Source organism: Cygnus atratus, chromosome 32 (assembly GCF_013377495.2).
Source record: "Cygnus atratus isolate AKBS03 ecotype Queensland, Australia chromosome 32, CAtr_DNAZoo_HiC_assembly, whole genome shotgun sequence".
Taxonomy (NCBI): Eukaryota; Metazoa; Chordata; class Aves; order Anseriformes; family Anatidae; genus Cygnus; species Cygnus atratus.
Window position 1 is genome coordinate 519132 of NC_066393.1, and position 14383 is coordinate 533514.

At 54.2% G+C, this 14383-nt stretch overlaps 1 protein-coding gene across 1 annotated transcript in view; it reads right to left on the bottom strand.

Moving 5' to 3' along the window:
• The window catches only part of LOC118259887 (deleted in malignant brain tumors 1 protein-like), a 46014-nt gene that overhangs the window by 595 nt on the left and 31036 nt on the right, over nt 1–14383 (bottom strand). The window contains 15 exon segments of the mRNA XM_035569745.2: nt 834–1163; nt 1459–1842; nt 2522–2851; nt 3854–4192; nt 4743–4797; nt 4800–5017; nt 5020–5346; nt 6031–6354; nt 6903–7232; nt 7954–8283; nt 9744–10082; nt 10657–10986; nt 11297–11626; nt 12136–12450; nt 14023–14343. Coding sequence (XP_035425638.2) covers nt 834–1163; nt 1459–1842; nt 2522–2851; nt 3854–4192; nt 4743–4797; nt 4800–5017; nt 5020–5346; nt 6031–6354; nt 6903–7232; nt 7954–8283; nt 9744–10082; nt 10657–10986; nt 11297–11626; nt 12136–12450; nt 14023–14343 — 4602 coding nt within the window.

The window sequence follows — 14383 nt, forward strand, 5'->3', positions numbered from 1 at the left end:
GCTCTAAGCATTCTCTCCTTCCCTCCAAGAGTGCAACTGTTCCCTTTCTGAACCAGTTTGCACTGCCCCACAGTGCTGTGGTCTCTGCAGTGCTGTGTGAGGACGGTGAGACGCTGCAATCCTTAATGGGGTTTATACCCCACCAATAATCACGTCCATAGGTATGTGATAAGCTGCGGGGTTTGAGAAACCTTTCATGTTCCTCATCCCTGCCGCACTCCTGCTCTTACAAGAGTGCCATCACCTCCCTGGTGTGTTGTCCTCCTTAGCGTTTGGAATCCAATACTGCATGGAAAAGAAAGGCGTACTTCTGGCCCTCATCCATCCTTCAGAAATGTCCTACCTCTATTATAACCTATTTCATGGAGAGGGGGCAGGTCCTGAAGAGAGCACAGAGAGTCTTTGAGAGTTAAGACATCTGAGCTTCAAGAGGAAATGGCAGATGCTGGCTTATTCTAAGATCGTACAAATGTCTCTGATATGCCCGACAGTGATACTGAGCTCACTGCTTGCAGATAACAAGCAATATCCACCAAGGAAGGCCTTTGAGAGCTTGCTTAGACAAATACATGCCCCAACCTTTATGTCTCCCCTTTTGCAGTGAAATAGCCATGCCAGGGTTGCATACACCATTCTTGGGCCCAAACCCTTCCCTCCTCCCATCAAACTCTCCCTCCTTGTAGGCAGACCTCTGTGCAGAAGCAGCTCATCCTCACGAGATGCGGCGTGAGGGGCACTCTGCCTTTCCACTTTATCCTCACCGTGAGCCCTGCCCCTCACCCCCAGTGCAGGCAGTGTGCTGCCAGTTGCTGTAGGAAGTTCTGGGCACTCACCTTTAGGCTCTGAGCACACCACGCCAGCTGCCGCACCATTCCTGCACAGCCCTGGGCTGATCTTGCTCCGCTGGCACGCCAGGAGGAGCGACTCCGTGCCCCGGCAGCTCAGCCCCTCCAGGAAGGCACGGTGGTGCTCCCGGCTGAAATGGGCTCCCGTGGGCACGGACTGTGCTGCCCCACAGCCCAGCTGCTTGCAGACCACCTCTGCCTCCAGAAAGCTCCATCCATTGCTGCAGATGCTGTACCAGGTGGCGTTGTACTGCACCTCCACGCGCCCGGCGCAGGGACTCCGACCATCCTTAACCCGCAGCTGCAAGGGGTTGGTGCCTGTGGCGGAGAGCAGAGGGGGTGAGGTGGGCTCCTTCACTTCGTCACACGCAGCGCAGGGACAGAGAGCCACAGAGACATGGACTGCACATGCCCACGTGCTCCAGGAGTATGTGCAATATGCTACCCGTGCCCACTGTACTTTTCCCCTGCATGAACGCCCCCTTACAAGAACATCCCCATCATCTCACACTTTTGCACGTGTGCTGTGAAACCGAGTCAGAGCTGACTCCATCCCAGTACAGGAGAATGACACTAGGGATTTCTGAGCGTTTTTTATCACCCCCGGGATCACCTGAGCACACGACTCCCGCGTCTTCCTCATGGTTGCAGTTGTGGAGCCCCCAGCCGTTCAGGTTGCAATGGGAGAAGTTGGCTTCGGTGCCCGTGCATTCCACATCATCCAGCCAGATGGGGTCAGCCCCTTGCCCAAAGTGAGCCTTGCCCGGGGCCGACACCGCTGTCCCGCAGCCCAGCTGCTGGCACACCACCTTGGCATCACTCAGGTCCCAGCCATCGTCACACACGGTTCCCCACTGCGTGTTGTGAAACACCTCCACTCTCCCGGCGCAGCGGCTGGGTCCGTTCACCAGCCGGACCTGCACTCCCTCTGTGGTGTTGGAGTCTGCAAGGAGAAATATGTGGCCCATTGTTTAGGAGAGAATGGGGGAACCGTCATCTCATGACATAACAAAAAACAGCAACAGAAAAAGAAAAAGAGAAAAAGAAAAAAAAAAGAAAAAAGAGAAAAAGAAAAAAAAAAGGAAAAGAAAAAGAGAAAGAAAAAAAAGGAAAAGGAAAAGAGGGAAAGGGAAAGGGAAAGGGAATGAAAGAAAAGGGAAAGGGAAAGGGAATGGAAGGGGAAGGGAAGGAAAAGGAAGAGGAAGAGGAAAAGGAAAAGGAAAAGGAAAAGGAAAGGAAAAGGAGAGAGCAAATGCAGAGTTGCTAAAGCTCCCTTGGCAGGAGGTGCAACTCCTAGCTCTTACTGAGGAATTCATTTCTCCTGCCTGTGGAGGTGACTCGGTTTCAGAGTCAGACCCTAAAATGTTGGTGGTTTTTCCAGGAGTGTATGTGAACCAGGCAGAAGTCCCAGCCCTTTCAATGCAGACCTGGCCGTTCAGAAGGGTGAGTGTGTCCCTCCAGGGAGCACATTGAGAGGAATGGCCACACTCAGGCTTGCTTCCACTTGGTGCCGTGGGGGATTCCTATGGGTTTTTGGTTATGAGCAGAGCATCTGCTGGTGCTCGGCTTCTTCAGCCTGGCACAGGGCTCAGCTTCTGCCTTGCACCTCACTCCTGTCAGACAGACCCACACCCCCCTGACCCCCGCGATGCCTCTCGTTGCAGAATTTTACTGACCTGAGCACACCACGCTGGCATCTTCCACGTGGTTGCAATTATTCTGTCCCCAGGGTCTGGCTCGGCAGTGGGCAAGGGTGTCCTCCGTCCCAGCACAGTTCACGTCATCCATCCAGATGCGCCCAGTGCCTTGCCCAAAGTGAGCCCTGCCAGGGGCCGACTCAGCCCTACCACAGCCCAGCTCCCGGCACACCACGGTGGCAGCCCTCATGTCCCAGTTGTCGTCACACACCGTCCCCCACTGCCCGTCGTGCAGCACCTCCACTCTCCCAGTGCAGTGGTTGGGGCCGTCCACCAGGCGGACCTGTGCCTCCACTGCGGTGCTCGTGTCTGCAAGCAGAGGTGGGTGATGCAGTATTTAGAGGAATGTGTCCCATGGGGAAATTTCTAGCAGGTAAGGACTTGGTGAGCAGTGGCCAGGGCATAAACCTAGGAGAGATGCCTGGCCATGGTGAGACATGCAAGCAAACCCTCGCCTGGCATGCCTGCAGGGACCTGCATGCCAACATCGTACTTGGGGGCTTCTTCAACACCACAAGATCCCTATATTTAGCCTCCTGGCTCAGTGCCTTGTGAAGAAATCCCTTTCTTGGTGCCTTACTCTTCCCCTGGTAAGACCCCCTACAGGTCTTACACAGTCTCAGTGCAGCCCAAATCACAAATGAGCTTCAACATCCCATTCAGCCATGTAAAGTGAAATCGAATCAGGACAGATATAAAAATATTAGAATGTGATCAAAGCAGGGCAACAAAGAAGGGGAAAGGACTAGAGGGCCTGATTTATGAGCGGCTGGGGTCGCTTGGTTTGTTCAACTTAGAGGACAGGAGGCTGAGTGGTGACCTCAGTGTGGCCCACATGGGAAGCGGAGGGGAGGTGATCTCTTCCCTCTGGTGATTAGCAATAGGACTCATTGGGATGGCTTAAGGCTGCATCAGGGAAAGTTCAGGTTGGATATGAGGAGAAGGTTCTTCATTGGGAGGGTGGTCAGGCACTGGAATAGGCTCCTCAGGGAAGTGACCACGGCCCTGAGATTCTCTATCCAAGAAGCATTTGGTCAGCTCCTTGTGTGGAGCCAGAAGCCGGAATTGATGGTCCTCATGGGTCCCTTCCAACTCAGAATATTCTGTGATTGTATGAGATCAGGTAGCCCTGGGCTACTGGGATGTGGGGGTGAAGGGGTCAGGGGTATCTGCAAAGGGAAGAACCCCCATGCCCAGCAAATCTGCCTCCCACTGAGTAAAGGGGTCAGTTTGGAGAGGAGAAGGCTTTTGGGCAGCGGGACTCCAACCCGTGCTTTTCTGGATCCCTGTGTTTGGGGGTATGAGCATCACCTGAGCACACAACACCGGCATCTTCTTCATGAGTGCAGCTATTGATTCCCCAGGGCCTGGCCCTGCATTCAGTGAGGGCGTTTTCTCTTCCGGAGCAAGAAACTCTGTCCAGCCAGATGGGGTCCATCCCTCGTCCAAAGGAAGCATGTGCTGTGGCCGACACAGCCGCCCCGCAGCCCAGCTGCCGGCACACCACCGCAGCATCGTTCAGGTCCCAGCCATCATCACACACGGTGCCCCACTGCTGGCTGTGAAACACCTCGACTCTCCCGGCACAGTGGTGAGGGCCATCCACCAGCCGAACAGTTGACTTGTTGGCAGTGCCAGCATTTGACAACACTGCAAAACGTGGTGGGGAGACTGTGTGTCAGCAGTGCTGAGGGCTGGAAGGATCTCCTAGGAAGGGTTTTACTGACATCTGCACCCGCAGGACCAAGGTCTGTAGGATCCAGGTGCCCTCATATTAAAAGGGTGATCCTTTGGGATCACATGCACTGGAGCAGGTTTCCCAGAGAGGCTGTGGAGCCTCCCACCTTGGAGATCTTCAGAAGCCTTCTGACTTGGTCCTGGGCAGCCTGTTCTGAGGGGCTCGGTTTGGGTGGGCAGGTTGGACCAGATGACCTCCACAGGTCCCATGCAACCCTAGCTATTTTGTGTGATTCTGTGATTCAGTGACCCCTGAGATCCTGCTGTCTTGTAGGGTGTGCGAGGACCACTTAGAGGGGGAATTCTCTTAGACACTCCCTTTTTCCATTATTATGGGTATCAGAGGGGAAAGAGCCCTTCCTACTGCAAATGAACTGCACCCTCCTGACACCATCCTGCTCCAGCCCTCCCCGAGCAAGTCCCACACCCTCTGGCCTCCAGCAACAGGGCAGCCACAGCTCGCCCGAGCACACCACACCAGCATCATGCAGGTGGCTGCACCTGGCGATTCCAAATGGAATCATTCACCAGAGATTCGGACAAGGACATTTTCTGTCCTGGTACAGGCCACTCTGCTCAGCTAGATGGAATCAGCCCCTCGGCTGAAGTAAGCCCAAAACCAGAGAAATCCAGTGCCAGCCCACTGCAGCATCACCATAATGGCAATAAGATGCAGAACAGACCCCCTACCCCCACCCTGGCCCTGGCAATGCCTCTCGTTGCAGAATTTTACTGACCTGAGCACACCACGCTGGCATCTTCTGCATGGTTGCAATTATTCTGTCCCCAGGGTCTGGCTCGGCAGTGGGCAAGGGTGTCCTCAGTCCCGGCACAGTTCACATCATCCAGCCAGATGTGCCCGGTGCCTTGCCCAAAGCGAGCCCCGCTGGGGGCCGACTCAGCCCTACCACAGCCCAGCTGCCGGCACACCACGGTGGCAGCCCGCAGATCCCAGCCGTCATCACACACCGTCCCCCACTGCCCGTCGTGAAACACCTCCACTCTCCCGGTGCAGCGGTTGGGGCCGTTCACCAGACGCAGTAAGGAGGATTTTGAGGTGTCCGGCTCTGAAAACAAAATCAGGGGTAAGCCCTTGGAGAAATTCATGCCAGTTTGTACCTCCGTTATTCCTACCCTAGTTGTTTGGTTTTTTTTCAGACAGATAAAGTTTCTCTTGTTGTGCAGTTTGCTCCAGAACAGCCGATGAAGCTGTCTCTGGGCTGCAGTCAGTGCTGCTCAGCTGGGAATAATACGACCCGTCCTTTAGGATGGATCTGTCCTTTAGGAACAGGGACGTTCTGCTTTGGGCTAGTTACTCCCCAGGCTTAGAGCTGGTCACAGTCATAGATGTGGGATCATAGAATTGTAGAATGGTTTGGGTTGGAAGGGACCCTTAAACATCATCTGGTCCACCCCTCCCTGCTGTAGACAGCAGCATGTTTCACCGGAGCAGGTTGCTTAAAGCCCCATCCAACCTGGCTTTGAACACTTCCAACAATGTAGCATCTGCAACTCCTCTGGGCAACCTGTTCCCGTTTCTTATTACCCCCATCATGAAAAATTTCTTTCTTTTATGGCATTTACATCTACCCTCTCAGTTCAAATCCATTGCCAGGAATCCAGTGGAGTGAGCTCAGAAGGAGAACGCCCTTACGTTGACTCCAAGAGCGCAGAGTTCATGGATCAACTCCAGGACACCCAAACGTGGCACTGGCCCCCACGATGCGCCACGTTGCAGGACTGCAACTTACCTGAGCACACCACGCTGGCGTCTTCTCTGTGGTTGCAGTTAGTCCGTCCCCATGGGCTGGCTCGGCAGTGGGAAAGGGTGTCCTCAGACCCGGCACAGCTCACGTCATCCAGCCAGATGCGCCCGGTGCCTTGCCCGAAGCGAGCCCTGCCGGGGACTGACAGCACCGCCCCGCAGCCCAGCTGCCGGCACACCACTTTGCCGTCGTTCAGGTCCCAGCCGTCGTCACACACCGTCCCCCACTGCCCATCATGCAGCACCTCCACTCTCCCGGTGCAGCGGCTGGGGCCGTTCACGAGCCGCAGTTCAGCTGAGCTCGAGTTTCCTGCATTTGTAGAGATGCAAGGGAAACTCATGCAAGCATAATTGCAGAGCACCTCCCTCTGTCCCACCCCATCTCATCCACCGACTGCATCCTACATAAAGAGCAGGGTAGGACCTCCGTTAGGACACAAATAACATTCAGGATATAAAAAATATTTCTATGGCTAGGCACTGATGAATAACCAAAGGAATAAACACCAGGTGTGAAATTTGGCTTAGGGGTGCTGCACACAGGATCCAAGAGATGCAAATGGGAGAGATCTGCCAAAGGAGCCTAAACCTTCCTCTGCTGCACCCCCAGCATCTCCTCTGGGGAGAGTCACAGACCCATAGAATGGTTTGGGTTAGAGGAGACCCTTAAACATCATCTACTGCAACGCCCTGACATGGGCAGGGACGTCTTTCACTGGAGCAGGTCGCTCAAAGCCCTGGTGAAATATCTTTCTCCGTCTTTCTTATAAGCCGTGCTCCCTGTCCCAAGTGTGCAGGAGCTCTGGTCACGAGGCCGGCTGTGAGCCTGCCTCCTGCCCACCCCAGCCCAAGTCTCACCTGAGCACACCACGCCAGCATCTTCCCCGTGGTGGCAGTTGTGGACACCCCACGTCTTTGCTTTGCACTGGGAGATGTCATTTTCTTCCCCCGTGCAGTTGACTTCATCCAGCCAGATGCGGCCGGATCCCCACCCAAACCGAGCCGATCCTGGGGCTGAAAGAGCCGTCCCACAGCCCAGCTGCCGGCACACCACCGTGGCATCGCTCATGTCCCAGTTGTCATCGCAGACTGTCCCCCACTCGTTGTTATAAAACATCTCAACCCTCCCGATGCACGTGTTCAAACCACCCACCAGCCGAAGCACGGTGATTCTGGAGATCCCTGAGCCTGAAAAAATACAGAGAAATGGGCATTATTAGGGATACACTTGTATGTCTCAGCATCTGCAGGGCTGGAGAAGGATGAACATCCCAGCGATGGGTGTAGATGGTGTTGCTGCAGCCTGCTTGCACATGGCAAAGGATGTTTTTTTTTCTGTTTGAGCCTGTGCTTTCCTGACTGCTGATCACCACATTGATCTGTCTCTGGAGGTTTCTCTTCCAAGACAAAAGCTAGATGGGTAGTAGCTAGCTCAAAGCTGCCAGTGTGTGTACTGCATTGCAAAGGCTTATTCTGGTGCATCTTTCCATATGTATCTGCATGACCTAGCATTTAGCAGCATTGGCAGCACAAACCACTTTGCCTGTTCTAACCCTGGGCGTGGTGCAGTTGCATCTGCTGCCACTCAGGCAGCTTCCTTGTACCCCTCAGCTTCCACTCCAAGAAGGCTACAGGTGCTTTGCCCCATGAAAATGCCTTGGACAACCTTGGACATCTCCAGACAATGAGGTGTGTCTTAAGCCATGCTATTTTTCCCCCATGTCCATGTCCATATTTGTCTATGTGTCTGATAACTCTGTTCTTTAACGTGGTTTCTACCGAAATGGAAAATTCTGGACACCGGAATTACTGGCCAGCTTGTTCCCAAACTGTTCCCAGCCTGCAGCTTGCAGGACAGGGCTTGATCCAACTGGATCCCTCTGCAGAAAAAGCATGCGATGAGGATTACCTGAGCACACAACGCTGGCATCTTCCATATGGCTACATCCATGGAGTCCCAAAGGCTTGATGGGGCATTCAGCAAGGGTTGCTTCTGTCCCAAGACATCTCACCCCCTCTAGCCAGATGGGGCCAGACCCTTGCCCAAAGGAAGATAACCCTTGGGCTGACACCGCTGTCCCACAGCCCAGCTGCCGGCACACCACTTTGGCATCATTCAGGTCCCAGCCATCATCACAGATGGTGCCCCACTGCCAGCTGTGGAACACCTCCACCCGCCCTGAGCAGCGGTGGGGACCGTTCACCAGCCGCAGGGCTTCTGGACTCCCCAGGTCTGAGTCTGGAAAGAGAATCGGGGTGAGAATAAATCCCAGAAATTCCTGCCTGTCTTGTTACCAGCAACGTGGTGGACTTCCCTGTCCAGGGGTCTTTCAAGCTCTCCACCAGCACATTTCTCATTTGCCTCACTAAGGATATGCATGCATGAGCACTTTTTGGATCAGAAGTGTTAGGACCGTGCCTTGACCTCAGCCTGTGAGCCTGGCCAAGTCTTTGCCACTCATTCGAGACCGAAGTCCTGATTTATGGGAAAGGGATAACTCTGGAGTCTCCAGACTACAGGTACACAGGCACTGAGATCCCGGGGAGGGCAGCACGGACATTTTACCACATATACCATCAGCTCTTGTAGTCCTGGCAGCATGGCAGAGGATGCTCACCTTCTCCTCAGCACACACACTGAGATATTAACATCCATCCCAGCAGACAGGCGAGGACTCTAGTAAAATGTCCCACTTATTCCACACTCACAGTCAGTTTCAATGGCAGCTCCAGCTAATTCTCCACCACCCTTTATGCAGGATCCATGTGCAAGGTGCAATCTGGCACATGGCTGTGTTCAGGATGAGCCCCCCTTTCCTCTCCTGAATCTGCTAGTGGGGAAGCCTGGGTATGAGTTACCTGAGGGTACAACCCTGACGGAAATGTGCGTGGTTTCCTGTAATCCTGACACTGTGTTCAGTGAAGGTAATTCCTGCCCCTCTGCAGCTTGCTCCATCCAGCCAGATGGGGCCCCATGTCTTCATGCAGCTTAAGCTGGAGCAGGCAGTGCAGAGGGAAACACAGCTGCACAGCCTTTAGGGCCAAGCCTGAAGGAGAGAGACCCTTTTCTGCTCCCTGCAACACAGGACCCCAAGAAGCACTCAAATAACGGTGCTATCTGGCCTAAGAGCATCCCTCTCCCTGCAGCATTCACTTCTGATGCCTCATTTTTTCTCAGGAGTGAGCACGCTGCCTGGGAGAGGAGGTGAAGGCATTAATAACTAGGGGGGGTCCATGATGTGATTATTCTCACGGGGACGACCAGGCAACAAGGCACTCATTGCACACATACCTTGAAGAAGGCAAAGGGAAGGGATTCCCCAGGGACTAGTGGCTGTAAGGCAGCATGGCTGAAGAGCAGTGATTAAAAAAACATAGGCAGAATAACTGCCTGCCCTACAGTGTCAGGGCTCTTGGTGTGTGAAGGTCCCTTAGAGAATGCCTACATCATAGAATCGGGCTCTTACAGGCTTGGGGTTTCAGGGGGTCCTTGGTTTGGGATTTCCAAGCACTTTGCCTGCCATAAGCCAAGCGCTGGCAGACCGCTAAAAGGAGAAGGTTTTGTGCTCCCTGGAGGGACCACAGAAACAAACAGTGGTTAAGCCAGGACAAGAAGGAACTGGAAAGAGTGAATTTGCAGACAAGAGGTGGCACAACCTCCCCAGGGGGAGGACTGGTACCTGACTCACCCACACTGACCTACGGCCACAGAGCACACGACACTTGCATATCCCCTAGACTTGCAGCTCTGGGCTCCCCAGAGCTTGACCTTGCATTCGAAGAGGGCTCGCTCCGTCCCGGTGCACTCCACAGCATCCACCCAGAGCAGGTCAGGTCCAGTCCCAAACTGGGACGAGTCCGTGGCTGAGCGCGCTGCCCCACAGCCCAGCTGCCTGCACACCACATGGGCTTCGGCCAGGTCCCAGCCGTCGGCACAGACAGTTCCCCAGCGCTGGTCATGAAAAACCTCAAGTCTCCCTGAGCATTTGTCTGAGCCATTCACAAGACGGAGGTCTCCGAGGTCAGAAATACCCGATCCTGCAACACCAGAAGGCATAAATATGTAAGGAGGCACCTTCTGCTCACCGAAGCCTTGGGCTGACAGCAATGGCTTTACACATGAGGCTGAGCAGCTCTGAGGGTTGAGGATGCTCTCACAGCAAGAGACAGTGCAGGATTTTCAGATGTGATGCAAAATGGCTGGGGATAAAAAAAAATAAATAAAAAGTAAAAAATAAATGAAGGGATTGTTACCCAAGGCTTGATTAGAAAGAACTATAGTCCAACATAGTCCAGACTATTAGGAATGGTCTCTGGCCCATGCTAACTGCCAGGATTTGTGAATAACATCAGTTAAAAGCATGCCAGAGACCTTTTTATTGGGACAATAGTGCAAATGAGCAAGCCATTTATTTTTCCTGGGCTTTAATGTCTAGGTGCTATTCTCTTCCACCAAGATGGACCATGAGCGGCTGGTTTCAAAGGCAAGGGTCTCCAGGCTGGCTGCAAACTGTTCCTGTACCCCAAACCCTTACAGACACAAGGAAATACCAAGTCAAGCCTCAGTAATGCTTGCTGTGGTGCTCCCAGCACTGTGACGGGTGGCGGTTACCTGAGCAAACCACGCTGGCATCTTCATCGTGATCACAGCCATGGACACCCCATCCCTTGAGCTTGCATTCGGAAAGGGCAGCCTCCGTCCCCGTGCAGTTCACGTCATCCAGCCAGATGGGGCCCCGTCCCTGGCCAAAGTAAGCCCTCCGTGGGGCTGAAATAACCACCCCGCAGTCCAGCTGCCGGCACACCACCGCAGCGTCTGGGAACTCCCAGCTGTCATCACACACAGTTCCCCATTGCTCGCGGTGAAACACTTCCACTCTCCCAGCACAACGTCCTGGGCCATCCACCAGCCGGACTGGGGCAAAGCTGGAAACAGCAGAGCCTGCGAGGAGACAAGAAACTCAGAGCAGACCTTGCAAATCCATCCAGTGTCTGTGCAGGAGGATAAAGGACCCTTCATTTTCACATGCAGTGCTGCACAGAGCATCGTGGTTATGTTGCCTCTGAACCCACACCATATTCCTTTGGAGACACCTCTCAAAGGATCTGAGAGTATTTGGTCCAACAGCATGGGATAAAGCAGGCACCTTGCTCCCATTGGGTCAGGGGGGAGAGGACCTGGCTATAGCAGAGCTTCCCAATATCCCAACCCACTCCCAGTGGAAGAAGTGCTGCCGCACACTGAAACCCACCTGAGCACACCACGCTGGCATACTTCCCATGGCTGCAACTGCTTTTTCCCAATGGGCTCGCCCTGCATTTCGTAAGGGATTGTTCAGTCCCCTCGCAGCTCACATTGTCCAGCCACATGCGGAGAGATCCAGAACCCAGGTGAATTTCCCCTGAGGCTGACAGCGCTGTCCCACAGCCCAGCTGCCGGCACACGACCTCAGCATCCTTCTTATCCCAGCCATGGTCACACACAGCTCCCCACTCCTCATTCTGAAACACCTCCACTCGGCCAGCACAGCGGTGAGAGCCATTCACCAGTCGGAGACGAGCAGGCTCCGGGATGATCGCGTCTGCAAACATCCAAGGGAGTTATAAATCCCTTCTAATGGCTACAGATTTTCTTCCATGCTCAACCTGTCAGAATTAAGCCACCAAAAGGCATGGGGGAGGTGGGAACAGGAGTGCTTCTCACTGCAACCCAAAACCCCTCCCATGGCCTGCACTGCTCCTGCACTGTGCAAGACCCCAGACCCACTTCGTGCAAGAAGACTTTGCTGCTTTCACCAGCTTTGCCCTCAAGATAGCGGTCTTCCTGCTGTTGGAGTTGGTCAGCATGGGGAGTTTATGGGGAGAAATAGGGTTCCCTGCAGGAATTCCTCCCACCATCCTAAATAAACACTTCGGAAGGGACCTGTTCCATTCACCAGCTATAGGGCAAGTCCAGGCAAACCACACTGACTGCTGATGCTGACTCTGTTCAGCCCTACAAGGGGCATAGACTGACCATCCTGGCACCTCCCACCAATCCTCCTTGCTCCAGGGGACACATGTAGAGAGACGTAGAAGGAACAGTGCTCACCTGAGCACACCACACCAGCGTCTTCCCCGTGATAGCAATTATTGATGCCCCATGACCTGGCCCAGCAGGTAGACAGGGCGTACTCAAACCCTGTGCAATTTGTCTCATCCAGCCAGATGACACCAGCCCCTTGCCCAAACTGAGCCCATCCAGGGGCTGAGAGGGCTCTCCCACAGCCCAGCTGCCTGCACACCACGTTGGCATCCAGCAAATCCCAGCTGTCGTCGCACACGGTTCCCCACTGCTTGTTGTGAAAGATCTCAACCCTTCCAGCGCAGCGGCTCCCGTAGTTCACCAGCCGGACCTGATCGCCCTCTGAGTTAAATAAAAGAGCAAAAAGCAGAGAAGGCAAAGCCCTACCCACAAGTGTTCTCTTTCTGCAGCATGAGAAGTCTGTCCTGCCACTGGAGCTGAACGTTTCATTTAATGACCTCAAGCTCATGGCCTTAGGCTCATTTAATGACCATGAAAAGGGTCTGCCCAGCCAGCTGTTTGAGACCCAAGGCCCCCAGAAACTTATGGCAGAGGGACTGAAACTTGAAACATCCCATTGCAACTCTACTGTTCCCACCAACCCTTCAAGGTGAACAGCCAAAGTATGTCCAACCCCACATGCCCGTTGGCAACAGGGCAGCCACAAAGAGGCCATATTATCCAGGCTTGCTGCAGAAATTAAGGTGATGAGCCAAACATCTCTCCCCCCATGCCATTCCCAAGGTGGTTACCTGCACACACCACGCCAGCTGATGTCCGAGGATGATGCGTGCTGTTGCTCCAGGGTCTCGTCTTGCAAGCAAAGAGGGCAGTTTCTGCTCCTGTGCAGTTCACGCCGCCCGGCCACATCTGTCCTGATCCTTGCCCAAAATGAGACCCGCCAGGAGCCAACAGCGCTGTCCCGCAGCCCAGCTGCCTACACACCACTCGAGCCTCAGCCAGCCCCCAGCCATCGTCACACAGGGCTGCCCAGGTGTCATTGTGGAAGACCTCAACCCTTCCATTGCAGCGCGTTGTACCATTGGCCAGGCGGAGCTCCGCTGACATGGACACTCCTGAGGCTGCAAACAACAGGGCAGAGCCATAGCTGCTGCTGCTCCTCCCTGACAGAGCTGGGCATCCTCTAGTGCATGTGCACTTAAAACTCCTTCAACACCTCTGACACTCAGGTAATGGGTGAGACAGACCTGGATGGGCAGGAACTGTAAACCTCATGAAGTTCAACAAGGCCAAGTGCAAGCTCTGTAGAGAAGGACTTTAGGACAGTGGTGGAAGAAAAGTGGATATGAGCCAGCTATGTGCACATGCGGCCCAGAAAAGCCAACAGATGGGATATCCCATCATTGGAAGTGTTCAAAGTCAGGTTGGATGGGGCTTTGAGCAGGCTGATTCATTGAAAAATGTCCCTACCCATGACAAGGACGTTGGACTAGGTGATGTTTAAGGGTCCCTTCCAGCCCAAACCATTCTCTGATTCTGTGATTTGCTGGGGTGAGTTATACCTGCAGAAAGCTTTGCATGGTATTGGCTAACTGGCCTATAGTCCCCAAGACCAACAGAGCTTGGTGCAGGTGCTTGGTAACTCACGCATGTGACTGCAAATGGCCATTTGAATCCAGTGAGAGGGGAAGCCCAGACAGCTCACTTGTCTTGCAGCTCAGCACTGGACTCATGGCTGCAGAGGTGGGAGAAGTCTTTTCATTGCAACTTGCCTGCCTGCATGCTGCAAGTGCTCCCCAGCTCTGCAAAGGGACACTGCAGGAGAGCACTCCAAGATGTACCCCATGCCCCCAGTGCTGCTGAGCATTTCAGAGACCCCTTTCAAAACCCCTAGAAATATTTTAGGGTGCTGACTTTTAGCCTTCCGTGTTGGAAGGTCTAAGCGAGAGTTACCTGAACACACCACACCAGCATCCTCGCCATGGTAGCAGTTGTTGACCCCCCACGCGCTGGCCTTGCAGTCGAAGATGGTGGCCTCTGTGCCTGTGCAGTTCACCTCGTCCAACCAAATGGGGTCCTGGCCTCTCCCATAGTGAGCCCCCTTGGTGGCCATCAGCGCCGTCCCGCAGCCCAGCTGCCGGCACACCACAGTGGCATCCATGAGGTCCCAGGCATCATCGCAGATGGTGCCCCACATGTGGTCATGCAGCACCTCCACTCTCCCCGCACAGCGGTTGGGGCCATTGAGCAGCTGGAGCCGGCCCAACTCTGAGGCTCGGGAGTCTGCGAACACCCCGAGAGGATCAGTTGTAGG